The sequence below is a fragment of the Lissotriton helveticus genome, chromosome 7 (assembly GCF_964261635.1).
Source record: "Lissotriton helveticus chromosome 7, aLisHel1.1, whole genome shotgun sequence".
Taxonomy (NCBI): domain Eukaryota; kingdom Metazoa; phylum Chordata; class Amphibia; order Caudata; family Salamandridae; genus Lissotriton; species Lissotriton helveticus.
Genome location: NC_136068.1, coordinates 5,505,052 through 5,524,182, shown reverse-complemented (window position 1 = coordinate 5,524,182; position 19,131 = coordinate 5,505,052). Strand labels below are relative to the sequence as shown.

At 51.9% G+C, this 19,131-nt stretch overlaps 1 protein-coding gene across 1 annotated transcript in view; it reads right to left on the bottom strand.

Moving 5' to 3' along the window:
- Nucleotides 1–19,131, bottom strand: part of LOC144766558 (poliovirus receptor homolog) — a 151,151-nt gene that overhangs the window by 23,320 nt on the left and 108,700 nt on the right. Inside the window, exon 4 of the mRNA XM_078650363.1 lies at nt 17,036–17,172. Within this exon, the coding sequence (XP_078506489.1) occupies nt 17,036–17,172 (137 nt within the window). The remainder of the gene's footprint in view (nt 1–17,035; nt 17,173–19,131) is intronic.

Genomic DNA, 19,131 nt, shown 5'->3' with positions numbered 1-19,131 from the left:
CAGGACCACACACTCGCATACAGACCACCAGGACCACACCCTCGCTTACAGACCACCAGGACCACACCCTCGCTTACAGACCACCAGGACCACACCCTCGCATAAAGACCACCAGGACCACACCCTCACTTACAGACCACCAGGACCACACACTCGCATACAGACCACCAGGACACCGCACCCTCGCATACAGACCACCAGGACCGCACACTCGCATACAGACCACCAGGACACCGCACCCTCGCATACAGACCACCAGCTCCGCGCCCTCGCATACAGACCACCAGGACCGCACCCTCGCATACAGACCAGCAGGACCGCACCCTCGCATACAGACCACCAGCACCGCGCCCTCGCATACAGACCACCAGAACCGCACCCTCGCATCCAGACCACCAGGACCGCGCCCTCGCATACAGACCACCAGGACCACACCCTCGCTTACAGACCACCAGGACCACACACTCGCATACAGACCACCAGGACACCGCACCCTCGCATACAGACCACCAGGACCACACACTCGCATACAGACCACCAGGACACCGCACCCTTGCATACAGACCACCAGCACCGTGCCCTCGCATACAAACCACCAGGACCGCACCCTCGCATACAGACCAGCAGGACCACACCCTCGCATACAGACCACCAGCACCGCGCCCTCGCATACAGACCACCAGGACCGCGCCCTCGCATACAGACCACCAGAACCGCACCCTCGCATCCAGACCACCAGGACCGCGCCCTCGCATACAGACCACCAGGACCACACCCTCGCTTACAGACCACCAGGACCACACACTCGCATACAGACCACCAGGACACCGCACCCTCGCATACAGACCACCAGGACCGCACACTCGCATACAGACCACCAGGACACCGCACCCTCGCATACAGACCACCAGCACCGCGCCCTCGCATACAGACCACCAGGACCGCACCCTCGCATACAGACCAGCAGCACCGCACCCTCGCATACAGACCACCAGCACCGCGCCCTCGCATACAGACCACCAGGACCGCGCCCTCGCATACAGACCACCAGAACCGCACCCTCGCATCCAGACCACCAGGACCGTGCCCTCGCATACAGACCACCAGGACCACACCCTCGCTTACAGACCACCAGGACCACACACTCGCATACAGACCACCAGGACACCGCACCCTCGCATACAGACCACCAGGACCGCACACTCGCATACAGACCACCAGGACACCGCACCCTCGCATACAGACCACCAGCACCGCGCCCTCGCATACAAACCACCAGGACCGCACCCTCGCATACAGACCAGCAGGACCGCACCCTCGCATACAGACCACCAGCACCGCGCCCTCGCATACAGACCACCAGGACCGCGCCCTCGCATACAGACCACCAGAACCGCACCCTCGCATCCAGACCACCAGGACCGCGCCCTCGCATACAGACCACCAGGACCACACCCTCGCTTACAGACCACCAGGACCACACACTCGCATACAGACCACAGGACACCGCACCCTCGCATACAGACCACCAGGACCGCACGCTCGCATACAGACCACCAGGACACCGCACCCTCGCATACAGACCACCAGCACCGCGCCCTCACATACAGACCACCAGGACCGTGCCCTCGCATACAGGCCACCAGGACCGCGCCCTCGCATACAGACCACCAGCACCGCGCCCTCGCATACAGACCACCAGGACCACGCCCTCACTTACAGACCACCAGGACCGCGCCCTCACTTACAGACCACCAGGACCGCGCCCTCGCATACAGACCACCAGGACCGCGCCCTCACTTACAGACCACCAGGACCGCGCCCTCGCATACAAACCACCAGGACTGCGCCCTCGCATACAGACCACCAGCACCGCGCCCTCGCATACAGACCACCAGGACCGCGCCCTCGCATACAGACCACCAGGACCGCGCCCTCGCATACAGACCACCAGGACCGCGCCCTTGCATACAGACCACCAGGACTGCACCCTTGCTTATAGACCACCAGGACCGCGCCCTCGCTTCTTCAACACCATCCCCATCATCGCCCGTCGCCACTACACCTTCCTAGGGGATCTTAAATTCCACCTCTATGACCCCAATGACACAAACACAGCCCCCCTCCTGGAAAGCATGAGCAACATCGGCCTCAACCAACTCATCACCGACCGTACCTACATCACCGGGCACACGCGCAGCCACATTATCATTTGCAGCGACAGAGTGAAGTACAACAACGCATCAGGGAGGAGAAGCATGGCTCAATGAGTGGAGAAGTGTGGCTCAATGGTTAGAGCGTCAGACCCTGATGCAGAGGTCTGGTCCGGGACCAGGGTTCAATCCCCGCCTCGGCGGGTCTTGGGCTCAATTTCCTCGGACCTGATAATTCTCGCCTCGGTGCCTATTCCAATCATGGAGTCCCACTCTGCAACGCTGGGCAATAGCTTGCTTAATCTCCACAACGGCCCCCACAACGCTAAGGATGCCTGGCCTCCACCTTGGGGGTGCCCAGGAGTGGACACCTCACAGGTAAAGCCAGGATGGGTTCCACAGCGGTATGAGTACAAGCGCCTTGAGACCCTTGCGGGTGAGTAGTGCGCTATACAAGTATCAATTTACAATTTATTTACAATTTATCACAGCTCACCTGCACCAACCACTACTGCACACACGTCACCATCTCAGGACCCACCAATGACAGCACCACGACCCCCAAAAACATGCAGAGAAACTTGAATAGGACATCAGAAGAACAATGGAACATCGCACTCAACTTCCACCTCCCATACAAGCATAGAATTTATGACATTACAACACATATATTTACAATGCATGCCTTTACAGCGCAGTTTTTACATCGCAACTTCCTTTACAACGACCTCCATTACATCGCATACCACTACAATGATTTTTTTAAACTACACTTACAACGCATTCCATTACATTGCATTTAAGGTAAGTGTTGGATAGTGTAGGGGTAAAAATGACTATTCTAACTCCAGGGGGTGCAACAGTAGGGTAACTGTTGGATAGTGTAAGGGTACTATGCGTTGTAATGACATGCGAAGTAATGCCTGCATTGTAGTGACATACGATGTAGTGTTATGCGTTGTAGAAACATGCATTGTAATGGATGCGTTGTAGTGACATGCGATGTAAAGGATGTTGCGATGTAATCCCCGCGTTGTAAATGTAGTGCAATGTAATGGTTGCGTTGTAAAGGTTGTTTCCCATAAGCATCCCACCCTGATCAGGCTGCAAGGAACGCCTCCCAGTGGATCACAAAACGCACTGACACAATCACCCCCGCCAAGCCAGCCAAACCCAACGGACCTGCCGTAAGAGCCAGCTGGTTCACAGAGCAGCGGAACTTGACCAAATACAACTGCCGGCAACTAGAAAGGACTGGCACACCAGCAAAGAGCCAGGACACCACACCATCTTCAAGACAGCACTCAACCAGTACCACCGCCTCCTGAAAAAAACAAAGAGGAACACGCTAGCAGACCACATAGAAGCCAGAACGAACCACAGCCCGGAGCTCTTCGCCACTGTGAAGGAGTTTCCAACCCCATAGCCACCACGAATGACATCACCCCTTTCCCAAGAACTTGGGACACCCTGGCGGACTTCTTCCAAGACAAGATCTCAGCAGTCTACGAACACTTCGAACCTCGACCCCACCACCAACAATATCAGCCTTCAAACTCCCAAGAACACAGACCCAGAACACCCACTTACCCGACGAGACCCTCTCTTAATGAAAGCCATAGTCTCCATCACAAACTCCATCACAAACTCCATACATTCAGGAGCATGCACGGACCCTGTCCCTACCATATCTTTAACCTCAGAGCAAGACGATAGGCAACAAGCTCAAGAAAGTCTTGAAGGCCTCCATCACCTCGGCCACCTACCCAGAGGACTGGAAACACGCTGAAGAGAGGCCCCAATCAACCAGCAAATCACTGACCACCTGGGACACAACAACCTCCTGAACCCCTCTCAATCCGGATTCCGAGCCAACCATAGCACCGAGACAGCTCTTACGCAGCTACAGATGGTAGGAAAGTGCCCCCCTTTGCATGGTCACCCCCGCTTTTTGCCTGACACGTGATGCACTTTGACTTGATGTGCCCTGGGTCCCTGCCAATCAGGCACCCAGGGCCTGTGTTCATTCTGAAACACTGTACCTTTGTACCCACAATTGGCACATCCCTGGTGACAGATAAGCTCCTTGTAAAAGGTACCAAGGGCACTGGGACCAGGGAAGGCCTCCAAGGGCGTCAGCACCTATTGTGCCACCCTTAGAGGTCCTGTACCTTTACACACCCACACTGACATTGCAGGCTGCATGTTTTGGTGCAGAGAAAAGTGAAGCGCCACACATGGCCCATACCTGTGTGCCATGCTTGCAACCCACTGCCCTGGCATAGGTGAGGCACCCCTCTAGCTGGGTACACTAGATCACAGATGAGGGTACAGTCGCAGGAGCCCTGTACCCCTGCAGTGTCTAAGTACATTCTAAGAAAGAACACATTTAAAACAAGAACAGAAAGAAATTGTGCCAGTGGCGTTAGCAACATCACACGAGCGCAAAGCCGGGCCCGGCTCCCTCCAGGAGGACTCATGAGGGGCGCGGTCTCCGGGCTGCAGCAATCCAGCAATGACCACAAGGCTCAAAAGCAGCCAAACCAAAGCCACTCTAAGGACATTAGAGATTATTTTAACTGTGATAAGGCAACAAATACTTCACATACGTTGAAAGGAATGGCTCTATTCATTTAGGAGGGAATGGATGAAACTCTCTGTCACCTCCCGTCGGCTGATGTCTCTGTGAACAAGTGGACACGAGCCGGCGCCACTGGAAGACCAGCCGAGTCTACAGCAGAGAAATCAAGCCATACAAAAAACCTAGAACTGACTCCCGATCTGTTCTTATTAAAACCTCGCTACCCTTTGTCTCCAAACGTTAAGATTAACAACAATCAACTAATGGAAGACCAGGAGCTAACTTGTGAGAACCCCGGGGGTGTTGGCAGAAACACAGCAAAGGGTTCTGGCACTCCACTCCCCCCTCACTTCTCCTCTGGTACATCTAATATTACATTAATATGAAACAAATTAAACATTCACCCCCAGTCAAGAGATCTTGGCAAAACCCATCGTTCTTTTGTTCACTATCCATCTCAGTTTCGACCCAGCCAGATGCAGATCAGTCTTGACCCTGCTCCCTATGAGTACAGTCCAGCCCGCACTGGCAGGCCAAGTGTTACCCTGAAACCAGTTCCAGGATGCTTGTTTCCGGTCCAGGGAAGACCTGGCAGTTCAGGCCGGACTGTTCCCATGAGGCACCGGGTCAATACTTATTTGCATATGGCTGGGTCCAAAATGGGGTGGCATGGTGAGAAAAGAACGATGAATTTAACCCAGGTCTTGTTGCGGGGATTCTGCACATACACAGAACTATGCACAGAAAAACAGGACCTTAGTGTATGGGGGTGTACCAACCTATCACCTTAGTACCCAAAATCACAAAACTGATTAGCTATAGTGTCTCATCCGTTCTCCTCCAAAAATCACGAAGCTACAAGTACCCGGGGCTTATAGCACACTCATGGGATAGTAGGAACTTAATGACACCTTCACAAAACCAGAAGCAATGAAGGACTTGAGGCTAAACAATATAGTTAGCATCCAGGAGACCTGGAAGACAATAGGTGCCTGCCGACAAGACTACAACAAAGAACGTGCTCGGACCTACCATCAATGAAAGGGGTCGTCCTAATGACAGCGTGGCAACGCACATAAGTTAAAGCCTGGGGCAAATATAGCATCACTCCACACGGGCGCTGCTGACTTTGTATTCATTCAACTAGAATTGAAATCTCCGGTAACAAATCCCAGCTCAACAATAATCATCCGTAGTGTATATGTGTTATAAATGGGATTTCCGGTTGGCTAAGGCTTGCACCAAAGCCAGGCAGGAACCACCACTCTAGTCAGGGCAAGGGAGTTACACGCCAAAGATAACCCCTGCTCACCCTCTAGGCAACATGACACGAGCAGTAAGGCTGATCCCCGGGGCAATGTAAGTTAAGTATTTGCACACGCACCCCAGCAACAACATCCAAGGCCCACCACAAAGGAAACTCCACACAAGGTTATATATAAAAATAGCCTTTGTATTATACCAAACACATTAGATAAGAAACACACACTTTACAATGTGCCAGAGGCGCAGGCAGAATTTATAGGGGATTATATACATGGGGCAGCGCCACGTGGGCCACTGTCATGAATAGGCACTTTTAGAACTAGCACTTGGTAGAACATAGGATACTTGTAGGAATAGTGCTGGGAACATAGAACAATAATAACCGTAGCACCAAATAGAAAATGTAGGACACAACCAGTAATCACTGGTAAAAGGTAAGTACCACCCACGCAACCCTAAACACCTTAGAAAAATATCACACAGGGAACCCTGAACTCACTAGCATAACTATACTAGGAAAAACAACCTCCTAAACATAACACTACATTCAGAGGTATAGCAACAAAGACATTATACATGATGCAGAAATGACATTAGGCAGATTATCACAAATTGCGCAAAGATCACATGAGGCCAAACATGTACCCCACGCAAGGGCACAGCCGCACAACACATGAACTGTCCCCCAGGCCAACTGGCCTCTCAGGGGCTGAAACGCCCTGTGTCCACAATGTCAGGGCAGGCTGCGCGGGCAGCCACAGGAGAAATGCGCAAGGGTTCCTGGGGGGCCTAAACGAAGCAGCTGCCCACTAAGTGCTGGGGATAGAAATGTGGCCTGGGCTCTCAGTAGACCTGTGAATAAATTGCGCCACGTTGGAGCCCTCTGGCTCGAAGAAAGAATGCCCCCGGTCGTTGGGAGTCCCGCTCGGGGGACTCGAAGTGGCCAAAATGCCCCCTGAGCCTCGTGGGCTCTGAACAATAATGCTGACAACACTTTGGAGTCCCTCCCTGGGGGACTCGAGAACAATGGCCCCTGTAGCCTCTCGGGGGCTCTGAAGTATAATATGCCTGATGGTGTTAGAGCCTCCTGGGCTCTAACAGTAATGCCCTCTTCGTTGGAGTCCCCCCTCTGGGGACTCTTACTAAAATGCCCCCAGCACTGGAGAAACGGAGCAGCACTCACCGGGACTCCTGGGGCGGGTGCTCCTCCTCGGCGCTGCTCCTCTGCTGCATCTCCCGGCGGCTGGGACTCCTTCTGCTGGCGGCGGGCGGGGCTCTCTCCCTCAGGAGAGCCTCGCCGGGCGGCAGGACGCTTCCTGCTTTTTCTCTCGCGCTGCCCTCCGTGGCTCTCCCTCACTCTGGGGAGCCCCAGGGAAGAGATGACGGCTTTCCTTGGGTTGCGTCAGGTGGAGGCGGAGTGGGCTCTCGTCCTCACCCAGCACTTCTTCCGCTTCCGGGTCGCTTTCCTGCACAACCAATGGCAGCGCAGCCCTCACCTCGAGCCCCCGGGCTGGCGGCGGTGATTACCTCAGGCAGAATACGGGGTGGGCACCCGTTGCGCAAATAATGATAAATACGGGATGGGCACCCGTGAAGGCTGTAGCAAGTCAACAAATAATGATAAATACGGGTGGGCACCCGTGATGGCTGTAGCACGTCGGCAAATAAGGGGGTGGGCACCCGCGCCGCAACTCGGCCAACCGGCTCGGCAAAATGCAGGGTGGGCACCTGCCTTGGAAATCAGTCAAAAGGGGAATCCCCACACCGGGGAATCCCTCTAGGAAGGGATCGCCTGCACCAGCGGCGCAACGCGCTATTTTGAGGGGGAGGCCAGCACTCCTCAGGCCCTGGCAGGCCACCCAAGTCCCTCCAGGTCCAGGGACAAAGTCCAGAAAGAAGGGAAGGCAGGGGGGGGGCAAAGGCTGGGCCCAGGGGCCAGCTCACAGGGCCCTCCAGGCAGGGAGGCAGTCCCAGTGGCGGTCCTCCTGGCACCCAGCAGAAACAGCAGGCCCACCTCCTAGTTAGGATCAGCAAGAGAACATTTTGTAAGGGGTCACAGACCCTTTTTGTACACTAAATCCCTTTGTCTGTGTCTGTAGGGTGGGGGGAAACCAGTTGCAGCTGGTTTTGGAGCACTCTGATGTGCTCAGCCCCTCTTACTATTCACTGGCCTGGCTAGGGACATTAGACGCACCACAGGGGGCGGAGCCAGCATTGTGTGGGGGAAAGCCCAGCCCTATTCAGGTCCCAGGTGCACTCATCCCCGGCCTTCAACATGCAGATCTCCCATTCACCACTGGGGCAGACCCATCCTGACTCCTGGAGCCTGGCACACCAGCCAGCTCCAGCCAATCACAAGCCAGCCAGTCATTTCGCCTAAATTACACAGACATGCCAACTTCTAGAAGTGGCACCTCCACACTAGACACATTCACACCGCACACATCATTGCGCAGCATTCACTCTCACGAGTTCGCACATACCAAACTCGAGCCTGCACTCCCCACACATCAGGAACTAACATGGACACATACATTCCCCATGCATTCCTATGGGAGGGCAGGCCAATCTCACCACACGCACTCAGAGCGCGCACGCACTTTACACTGGGACACAGTGAAAGTGCGCAGAAGCCCAACAATAACTAACAGCAAGTCACAATTAAAAGCAAAAAGTTCAGGGGTGAACCTGCCAGAAGGGCCAAGTCCAACAATATGTCGACCCACACCGGCGAAGTCCCAGCTCAAAAGCATTGTTTCAATAGTGAGAGGCCAGATGATGAGACCTCCAGAAGCTATCTGGGTACAGACGGGAGATTGCAATCCATACTTGCTGGGCTGGCCAGGTATGCCAATACGGCATAAAATACACAATGTAGAATGGGGAATTCTTCCTTTAAAAAAAACATCGGCAAACGAGGGATCACTTATGGATGCCCCCTTGAATGACCTGGCCTTCAGACTTCTAATGGAAGATTCTTGTGTGATCGACCGGCGTCATTCACACGAATTTTCCGAAATCAGGTGTTGCCGTTAGATCACATCTCGGTCTCAGGCCAAGATTTTCTAGAGTTAAAGCCTTTACAGTGCTTCGTACAAGGATCCATGGCCACGCGATTCTAGAGTGCCAGTTTGAGCATAGCTGTCACCATAAAGATCCAGTGAAACTATTAGGGACCCAAAAGGAACTTACACCACCCTAGTGAGATGAGATGGAGACCACTGCATTATGAGGAAGAGAGCGAGAAACTCAAATGCTGTCTTTGGAGGATGCCAGTTGAATCCGGTGGTACTGCTAACAGCTCGCATGCAGTTACCAGGAAAGTTCACGATGATCTACAATTCTCCAGAGCCCGCCACGGCCACAAAAAGTCACCCATGAATAAGAGCACTTCAAGAGTTGAAGAAATCAGACTTCTGCAAAGAAAAGTCAAACTACTGTGAGACAGCTGGCATGTGACGGATTACATAAACAAGTTAAAACCAACCTGTCTCAAATCAGGAAACACTGCAGGAGAAACCTTTGGGATTTTAAAGAACAAAAGCAGGATAAACAATGGTTGCAATTGCACGAGGCCTCATAGCCTTCAAATCCTCATACATTCTGGATCCTTGTCCATCGATCATTGAGATCAAATAGCACACCGGTGCATTCCAATATGGCAGCAGCAACATGTAGCTACCTTATACACGGTCGACTACTCAGCAGTGCCACAAGAGTGGCCTTCCAAGAAGTGGATTACAGTCGGGCCACTCAGCTCGAAGTTCCAAGCCTAACCTACGATTCAGTGTTGAACAGAATTCCATGGTGCGCCGGGGCCGAACGGGTTGCAGCCAATATTTTTCAAGTGGCTAGCCATGAATGGGCAGACTTGATGTTTGCATTATTGAATAACTACAGAATATTTAATACCATTCCAGCCACTTGGAGAGATTCCATTCTGATACCAATTCACAGGAAGTGGCCTAGAGATCAACGTGGGTAATGAACTCCGCTCCGCTAGCGGAGGTTGCCGAGATTTGTTAACTACGCATTACATTGAAAACACAGAATTCATGCAAGAATTCCGACTACGCCACGTAGCGGAGTTAGCTATTGCACCCACAACCCATTCATAAAACAACTTTACCTTTACATGCTAGAAAGCATATAACCAATTCACAAAAGTGAGCTTTGAAAATTATCAGGCAATGACGATTATCAGGTGATGATTAACCCTAACCTAGGGGGAGGACCAAGCAGATGCCTCGAACGCAAGGAGCACATCATGCTGAACGACTGTGGTGGTCCCATCCTCCTAGGACCACCCCAAGCACAGTTATGGGCAAAAATACAATGCCAACCAAAGGCCCTGCAAAGCATTATGGGGCGAGATTCTACATTGCAGTGGATAATATAGTATTAGCTCTCAGCTGAGCCCAGAGAGCCTGCCCCTTGAGCAATGTTTTGATATTGGATACAATAATATTCACTGCACACTAGAATCTCGTCCCATAATGCTTTGCAGGGCCATTGGTAGGGATTGTATTTTTGCCCATAACTGTGCTTGGGTTGGTTCTAGGAGGACGGGTGAGTCCCATACAAAAGCCCTGCGTCATTCCTTACGCCTAGTCTGAGCAGGAGTAGGGATTTTGACGCAGTGAAGGCGTAGAGTGATGTGATGTCTTGTAGATTTACTGTGTCAGCTCTACATGGCTTTTTGCGTGGGAACGCCCACCCGGCATACATTATACCTGACGCAGGTATAATGTGACGCTGGGCTCTACAACGTGACGCATCTCCATAGATGCCTCATGTTGTAAATGGGCCGCAACATGGGCTTGTAAATCTGCCTGGAAGTATTTTCATGATCTAAGAGCTGCTGCCGACAGAAAATGTGAACAAGAATTGTAGTTTAGTGTAAGGTGATGCCTCTTTTTGTATGGTCGACCTCACATTTTTTAACTGATGCTGCTGGTGTTTCGACTATGAGAGTGCACTGCGGCCCCCCAACCAGACCTTGGTGCCGGCGCACTGACAGTAAACTGTGAATGTTTGACTGGCTTACACCCCATTGGCAGAAGCAAAGTTACCTATAGGTGCCGGGTATATGGTAACCAGACCTGTGAGAAGGATGGTCATCCCAGAGGCTGTAGCACTGGCTGTGCCACCCTGGGTGTGCCAACCGTAAACATGGCTGCCGGTCGGCCACTGTTCACTCGACTTGGTAATTTAAGGTAATGACAAACCACAATCCTCCCCTTTTAATATATATAAGTCACCCGTATGGTAGGCCTAACAATCCCTATATCAGAGTGCTGTATATTAGAAAGAGGGACAGGTACTTTTACATGTTCCAATAGTAAAAACCTGCAATAAAGTTTTTACTGTATACGGCTAGAAGCCCCATTGGTGAGTGCAGGGCTACAGGCTGACAGCAGCCCTGCTAAGGTCTGACTGTGGCTACTATAGGTGATTCTGTAAGGTACAAACAACTCATTACATTAAGCCCGACTTGAGGTCCACGTGGAAATGAATGTGGCTTGTTGCTGGGTGCATCTTTTGTAAAATTGCCAATTTGTGCCCACAGTCGCCTTTGCCCTTTCACAGTTGCACACGGGGCCTGTCCCTGAGACAGCTTTCTGCCCTCCAGGGATAATGTGCCATCGACTCCCAGGAAAGGACACAATAGAAGCCGGCGTGGGGGCAGGTGTGACCGCTCCGTGGCAGGAAGTCACACAGGAGTTGGCCGAAAAGGCAAGCGTCAAGGCTGAAGCCGTCTTTGGAGGGCACTGGTGAACACTTGGGACAGGGGCCGGCTACATTAGGATGTACGACGTTACAACGCGTACTTTTATAACGCGTGCCATTACTACGCAACTTTTACAACGCAAGTCGTTACAACGACTTGCGTTGGGGGGCACAGGATAGTTAATGTTTTTATTTACTATTCCAACTCCAGTCCCCGTGGATAGTAGGGAAGGAGTTGGATAGTAAAGTAAACTATTTACTATCCTGGAGCGCCCCCCAGCGCAAGTCGTTGTGACGACTTGCGTTGTAAAAGTTGTGTGGTAACAGTACCGCGTTGTAAAACCTTCGTTGTAAAGGTTGTTCCCCCTCCATTATTCAGGCAGACAGGCTGGCACTCGGGAAGGAGTGGGGAAACCAGTAGCCAAACCAGTTGTTCAGGAGCGCATAGCCTCCTTGGTAGCCACACATCTGGATTGAGCTACGGAGCTCTACAAGCTGAGAGGGGGGTTCTGCCATCTTGAGAGTGGGCAGAGTGAAGGCTTCTGGGATAGCTGGATGCCGCACTTGACAAGACAGAGTCACCAGGAGGGAAAGAGCCTGCAGCCCATTGGCTAGTGACTGCACCCTTCCCCAGGGGCATAAAAAGGGCAGTCCTGGCACCCTTGGGTACAGATCACATCCGGTGACTGGAAGACGCTGGCAGGTGTGGAGTTTGCAGTTTTCCATGAAAACCAACTTCTTCAGCGAGATTTCGGCCAAAAGGTGTCCGGCTTTGAGTGAACTCCTCAGGCACAGCCTTTAACCTGGCCCTATTGGGGGACTCTGACTCCCATAAACAGAACGTAGAGACTTTGACCGGGGTGACCCGCGTGGTGTGTCCGCGCTCCGCTCCATCGCGGTTAGCCTGCACCCACACCTAGGTCACGTCAGCCTCAATCCCTGACTTCTGATTGGTGCTTTACTTTTTCTTCTAAAGTGTAAAGATTCATATCTCTGGTTCCTCTAAATGGATTGTAATCCTTTTTGTGATGATTTTCTTATTCAAATGTTCTTTTTTTTTAGAAATGGACTGTGGCGTTTTTATTGAGTTGCGTTTGGACTTTTTAATTGTTTTTGGTTCTGTAAATATTTCACACACTTTTCCTCACCTGAGGCTTTCTGCTCTGAGGCGTGGCCCCGGTGACCTGAGGCGTGGCCCCGGTGACCTGAGGCGTGGCCCCGGTGACCTGAGGCGTGGCCACGGTGACCTGAGGCGTGGCCACGGTGACCTGAGGTGTGGCCATGGTGACCTGAGGCGTGGCCACGGTGACCTGAGGCGTGGCCACGGTGACCTGAGGCGTGGCCACGGTGACCTGAGGCGTGGCCACGGTGACCTGAGGCGTGGCCACGGTGACCTGAGGTGTGGCCATGGTGACCTGAGGCGTGGCCACGGTGACCTGAGGCGTGGCCACGGTGACCTGAGGCATGGCCACGGTGACCTGCGGCATGGCCACGGTGACCTGAGGCGTGGCCACGGCGGTCTGAGCCGGGTTTACGTTCCTGAGACTGTCCGTAGAACCTGACCGGATTCTGCATTTATTCTTGGGGGGGCCCACCCTCCGCCCCAACGAAGAACCCACTGCCTCACACTGTGCACTCAGCACACTTGTGGTTGATAACTGGACCATTTACTGATACTGAGAAGGAATCATCGTCTAGACCAGAGGTCTTCAAACGTTTTGATGCCGAGACCCCCTTGTCAAACTTTTTAAGGCATAAGGACCCCCTTCTGACAAACATTTCTAAACCCCAGAACTCCTCGTCATTGACAACTATCGACAGCCATAAACACCCCAAATCCCACAGCAAATAATTTTTGTGGTGGGTAAATGATATTAAACCGTGTGTAGCAAAGCAAAGGTCAGTGAGCGTGGGGCGTGGTCAAAGGTGTAGATAAAAACAAAGGGCCTCCGTTATAAGGGATTGGTGCAGGGCCGCGCTGCCAGTCTTCCTGCTGCACTGCCAGTCTTCCTGCCGCGCCGCCAGTCTTGTTGCTGCGCCGCCAGTCTTGTTGCTGCGCTGCCAGTCTTGTTGCTGCGCTGCCAGTCTTCCTGCCGCGCCGCCAGTCTTCTTGCCGCGCTGCCAGTCTTCTTGCTGCGCTGCCAGTCTTCTTGCTGCGCTGCCAGTCTTCTTGCTGCGCTGCCAGTCTTCTTGCTGCGCTGCCCTACGCCAATGTGCAAGGACGGGAGTGCACCGTATTTACGAAATGCACCGCATTCCTGTCCTTTTGCAGTGTGTTGGTTCACATCTTGCTGCCGAGCACCAACATCGCAAGGATTGTTTTTGTGCAGAAAGGGGCGCCTTCCTTCACAAAAACAATCCCAAGAGGCGCTTCCTCGTTCTACGTGAGCTGCAGAATGCAGCACGCATGGAAAGAGGAAAAAACGAGGAGAAATGAAAACAATACTCCTTGTTCTGCCTCTGCTGGGGTGGCGTCTGCTGTTTGAGCTGCCCCGGGTTTACGTGATTTTGTAAATATGGCGCAGCCTCAAAACCCATGGGTGTTGGCTGGGAACAGCACGCAGCGCCCATGGCCTACCTCCTTTACGCAGAGTACGACAGCGCAGTGACCTGCGCTGCTGTGTTTTACTCCATATCTATGAGGCCACGCAGGTGCCTTTGCTCCGCCTCATAGGTGTGGTTGAGACGCCTGCGCCGCCTGCTCCTCAAAAAAGTGATGCTCTGGCGATGCGAGCCGCTCATAAATGGGCACCAAAATATTCTTCATGTTTGTTTAGGTCTTTCATCCTCAGGTATCTACATAAAATAATGGGCAGCCAAGTGAAAAATAAATGTAAAAAGTTGTTACTCAGTGAGAAATGCACTGTAGTGCATTATGAAACCTCGATTAGTTAAAGCACTGCAGAGGTCTGTGTGTAACCAGAGAGACACAGAATTAAATCTTGGTTGGTGCAGTGGAGAATAGTGCCGTGTATTTTTAGTGCTACGAGGTCACAGCATGCGACAAAAAGCACTGTGAATATATAAGTGATTATTTCATACTTGCACTTCACACAGTGCAAGATAGAGTGCTACAAAATGTGCAAATATTTTAACAATAAAATGGTGCCTCCAAAATATTGACTTTAACAATACCAGAGCATATGTGATGGAATTTATTTTTCTATAGCTGTCCCTTCAACACCTCTTTAGGGGCGCTAAGGGCTGTGTAAATGCAGATACAATTAAAATCAAGCACTTCACAGCCCAGTTGTTAGCTCTTTGCACTACCACTCAAAAAAACAAATCTTTGTCATCCCAAAGCTTGGAGTGATTTGATCAATTAAAGCCAGAACTGGTCCCAAGCACCCTTTACACTTGTAGATGAACTAATAGGCACATTTGCATTTCAATCAGGCAAACAGGCACCCTGGCACAAAGCTTTAACAGCACGAGGGACTCAAATGATAAAACCTCAGCTGATAATGCTCTAAATTAGCCATTCGAGGAGGGCTGTTTTTTTCCAAAACAAAAGCAAAGGTTTTGGATTGCAGGCACAAGTGAAGCTGGGGAATGCGCGACCCCCTTCCCAGGACTCCACGGCCCCCCTGAGGGCCGCGCCCCACAGATTGAAGACCTCGGGTCTAGACCATCCCAAACTGCATTACCGCATTAAAAACACCTGTGACAATATTACAGATGTGTGTTAGTAGCAATACTGCACATTTCTACATTACAAGACAACTTTAATTCAACATTGGTTATTCAATTGTTAATTATTGGGAGAAAGAAATAAACTAGTAAGTGACTGTGTGCGCCCGCTTCCCCCCCACCCCATCTCGCGCCTCTCCTTCGCAGCCAAGGTTGCAGAGAAAGCAGTCAACAGGGAACTGACACGTTTCATCAAAGACAACGCCGTCCTCGACCCGTCCCAATCTGGATTCCAAAGGAACCACAGTACGGAGACCGCCCTACTCGCCGCCACGGACGACATCTGCGCCCTCCTGGACCAAGGCCACTCCGCAGCCCTTATCCCACTCGACCTATCAGTGGCCTTCGACACCATCTGTCACCGCGCTCCAGCCAACGGATTACACTACGCCGGCATACAAGGTACAGCCCTGGACTGGATCTGATCATTTCTCACCGGAAGAAGCCAAAGGATCAAACTCCCACCGTTCCTCTCTGATCCCACGACAATCACCTGCGGAGTCCCACAGGGGTCATCACTGAGCCCCACCCTCTTCAACATCTACATGGCCCCCCTCGCAACCATCGTCTGACAACACAGCCTTAACATCGTGTCCTCCGCTGGCGACACCCAGCTCATTCTCATCTTACCAAAGACCCCAACATCACAAAACTCAACTTCCAGAGAGTAAAGCAAGGCGTCGCAGTCTGGATGACCAACAGCTGCCTAAAACTCAACGCCGAAAAGACTGAAGTTCTCACCCTCGGAACCACCTCCTCAGCATGGGACAACACCTGATGGCCCCCGCGCCTTCGGACGCCCACCTACCCTCTCAGACCATGCCAAAAATCTCAGCATCGTACTCGACTCATCACTTGCAATGACCCGACAGGTCAACGCCATCACCTCCCGCTGCTTCAACACCATCCGCATCTTTTGAAAGACCTTCAAATGGACCCCCCCAAAGTCTAGGAAGACAGTCACCCACGCACTCATTACCAGCAACTGGACTATGGAAACACACTCAATGCCGACATCAATAAATACCTACTCCGCAAACTCCAGACAATACAGAACACCGCAGCCAGACTCGTCCTCAGCATCCCCCGGCACAAACACATCAGCCAACACCTGCGGAGAATCCACTGGCACACTGTGGAGAAGAGAGTCACCTTTAAAAATCCTCACCCACACCTACAAAAGCTTACACAACAACGGACCCAAATACCTCAACGACAAAATACATATCCACGTGCCCAAAAGAAACCTCCAATCTGCCAGCCTTGCACTGGCCGAAACCCCACACATCCACAGAGACAGAGAAGGCGGAATATCGTTCTCCCACATTGCAGCCAAGACCTGGAACGAGCTACCGGCACACATCAGACGCGCCCCCTCCCCGAACACCTTCAAGAAGACCCTCAAGACCTGGCTTTTCGGCTGAACGGGTCTGCGTACCCCAACGCCCCCCTCTGCGCCTTGAGACCCTCACGGGTGAGTAAAGCGCTAACAATTCCCTGGTTGATTGATTGATGGATTAATTGAGGACTCCTGCCCAGTGGGGGCTCTCTTTAGGGTGGTAGTACAGGTGGGCGGGCCCTGCCCCGTGGGGGCTCTCTTCATGGTGGTACTTACAGGTGGGAGGGCCTTGGTCCTCGGACACTGGGAGTACATGATGGTGAAGCCGAGAAACGCCATGGTCGCCAGGAGCCCCACACACACCCAGATGGACACACTGGGCGCCCAGACGGGTGTCCTATGGATCGAAGGCGCTGTGGAGGAAAAGTAGAGACGTCAATGTATGTCAATGTGTGTAAAATGAAATTAATTCACTCAGAGACTAAGGGGCACTGCAATCCCATGAGGGAGGAGTGGGGACCTGTTAGACAGCCTGGACAGTTCCACTGGGGAAAGGGGTAGATATTCACTGCAGTGCCTGGACAGAGCCACTGGGGAAAGGGGTAGATATTAACTTAACATAACATGACACGTATATTTGTAAAGTGCACTTATCACCCATGGGTCTCAAGGCGCTGAAATAACAGATGTATATTGTTACCCAACTCAATGGTACTCATTTTGTCGACCTCAGATGGATGAAAGGCTGAGTGGTCCCTCCGGCATTTGAACCTGTGACCATTAAGTTGAACGCAGGCCCCTGCGGTGGGTGCGTTAGTCCACTGAGCCACCAGACGCAGTGCAGCGCCTGGACAGGTCCACGGGGGGGGGGTAGCTATTCTCTGCAGAGCCTGGACAGTTGCAGGGGGAGCAGGGTACGTATATGGACTTCTCACCCCCTTCTGTATTCCGGACACACTGTCCCTTTTTCATTTCCTCTGCCCTATCCTTGATGTCTCTTCACAGTCAAAGTTACACTGTTTGTAGGGAGCTGCCAGACCCTCAAAAAGCACCTGGGAGATAAAACAAACGTAGATAAAGAAATGAAAGGAAATGCTGGCCCACCAGTCCTGGCGCTGTAGTGCACTACTTTGTAGGCGGATGTGCACATGTACTAAGGACTGCCGTCACTCCTAGTGCAACAGAGCGACTGCCTACTGCCCGCCCTCTGTTACTTGTTATGTTACTTGGTACTTATAAAGCGCGCGGGTATTCCACAGAGTGTCCAGGCGCTAAGAAAGGACCCGGAGACGAGACAGTGCACACAGGCTGACGTGGAGATCTCTACTGAGGCTGGAAAAACAAGTTGAAAGATTTTTCCTAAAGCTGAGTGTGAGAAGTTGGCCTGGCATATGCTGTCCACTCTTCCAGTGGGCACCTTGCACCAGTCCAAATGACCCTTATTGATGGTAGGTTAAAGACAACCTTTATTGAGAGCTGTCCTAGTGGTAGCTATAGAGAGGAGCCTTCAGGCTAAGTCTCGAAGGAATGTAAAGCAGCTTGTTTTACCAGTCTATAATATCGTGAATGACCAAATGAAAGGAGAACCACACCAAGTATATATCTAAAATATATGTATTTATTCTAAACACATCCCTCAAATTTCCTTATGAGGTTAGAGGCAAAAGTATATTCAGTAAACTTAATATCAAACAGTAAATTAGCACAATATACGTTGAGCCCTAGGGGCGTACCAAACCATATATTAAGAAAGTGGTATAAGAACCATGACTTGCATAGACACAAGGCATAGAGCCTGTAGAACCGCTGGGACCACAAGGAACCACCCAAGGTAGTGACACCGGAGACCCACGGGGGACGCATGCAGTGTGTAATCAATGCCGAGAATCACCATTAACTTCTATGGGGAAAGTCGCGGTTGGAATTTTGAAGATAAAGGACACTTAGAAGAGAACTTGGAGCAAACCCCTGTAGAACTAGGAGGTTACCCACGGAAGCACCAGAGTACTTGTGTTACCTCACCCAGGGAAGCCGGGTGCATAGGTGTCTTTTGGTGTCGGGTTTCGTCGTCGTTTTCAATGGTGATCTCCTGCAAAGTGCTGCTGCTGCCGTAGATAAAAGTGTCCGGTGTGATCCAAGCCTGGATTGAAGATGAGAAGAACATGAAAGCAGAGGGGACAGAGTCTGGGTCATTAGCCAGTGATCAGGAGCACGATAGGCGGATGCCCACAGATGTCATGTGATTTCAGGTGAAAGAGGTGAAACTTGACTATTCAGCCACGAGGACCAGGAGGCATCGATGACGAGGACCTGAAGTCGGGCTGTGCCACAAAGGATGTCGAGTGCTGCGGTGCCGGTTTCCGGATTGCCCT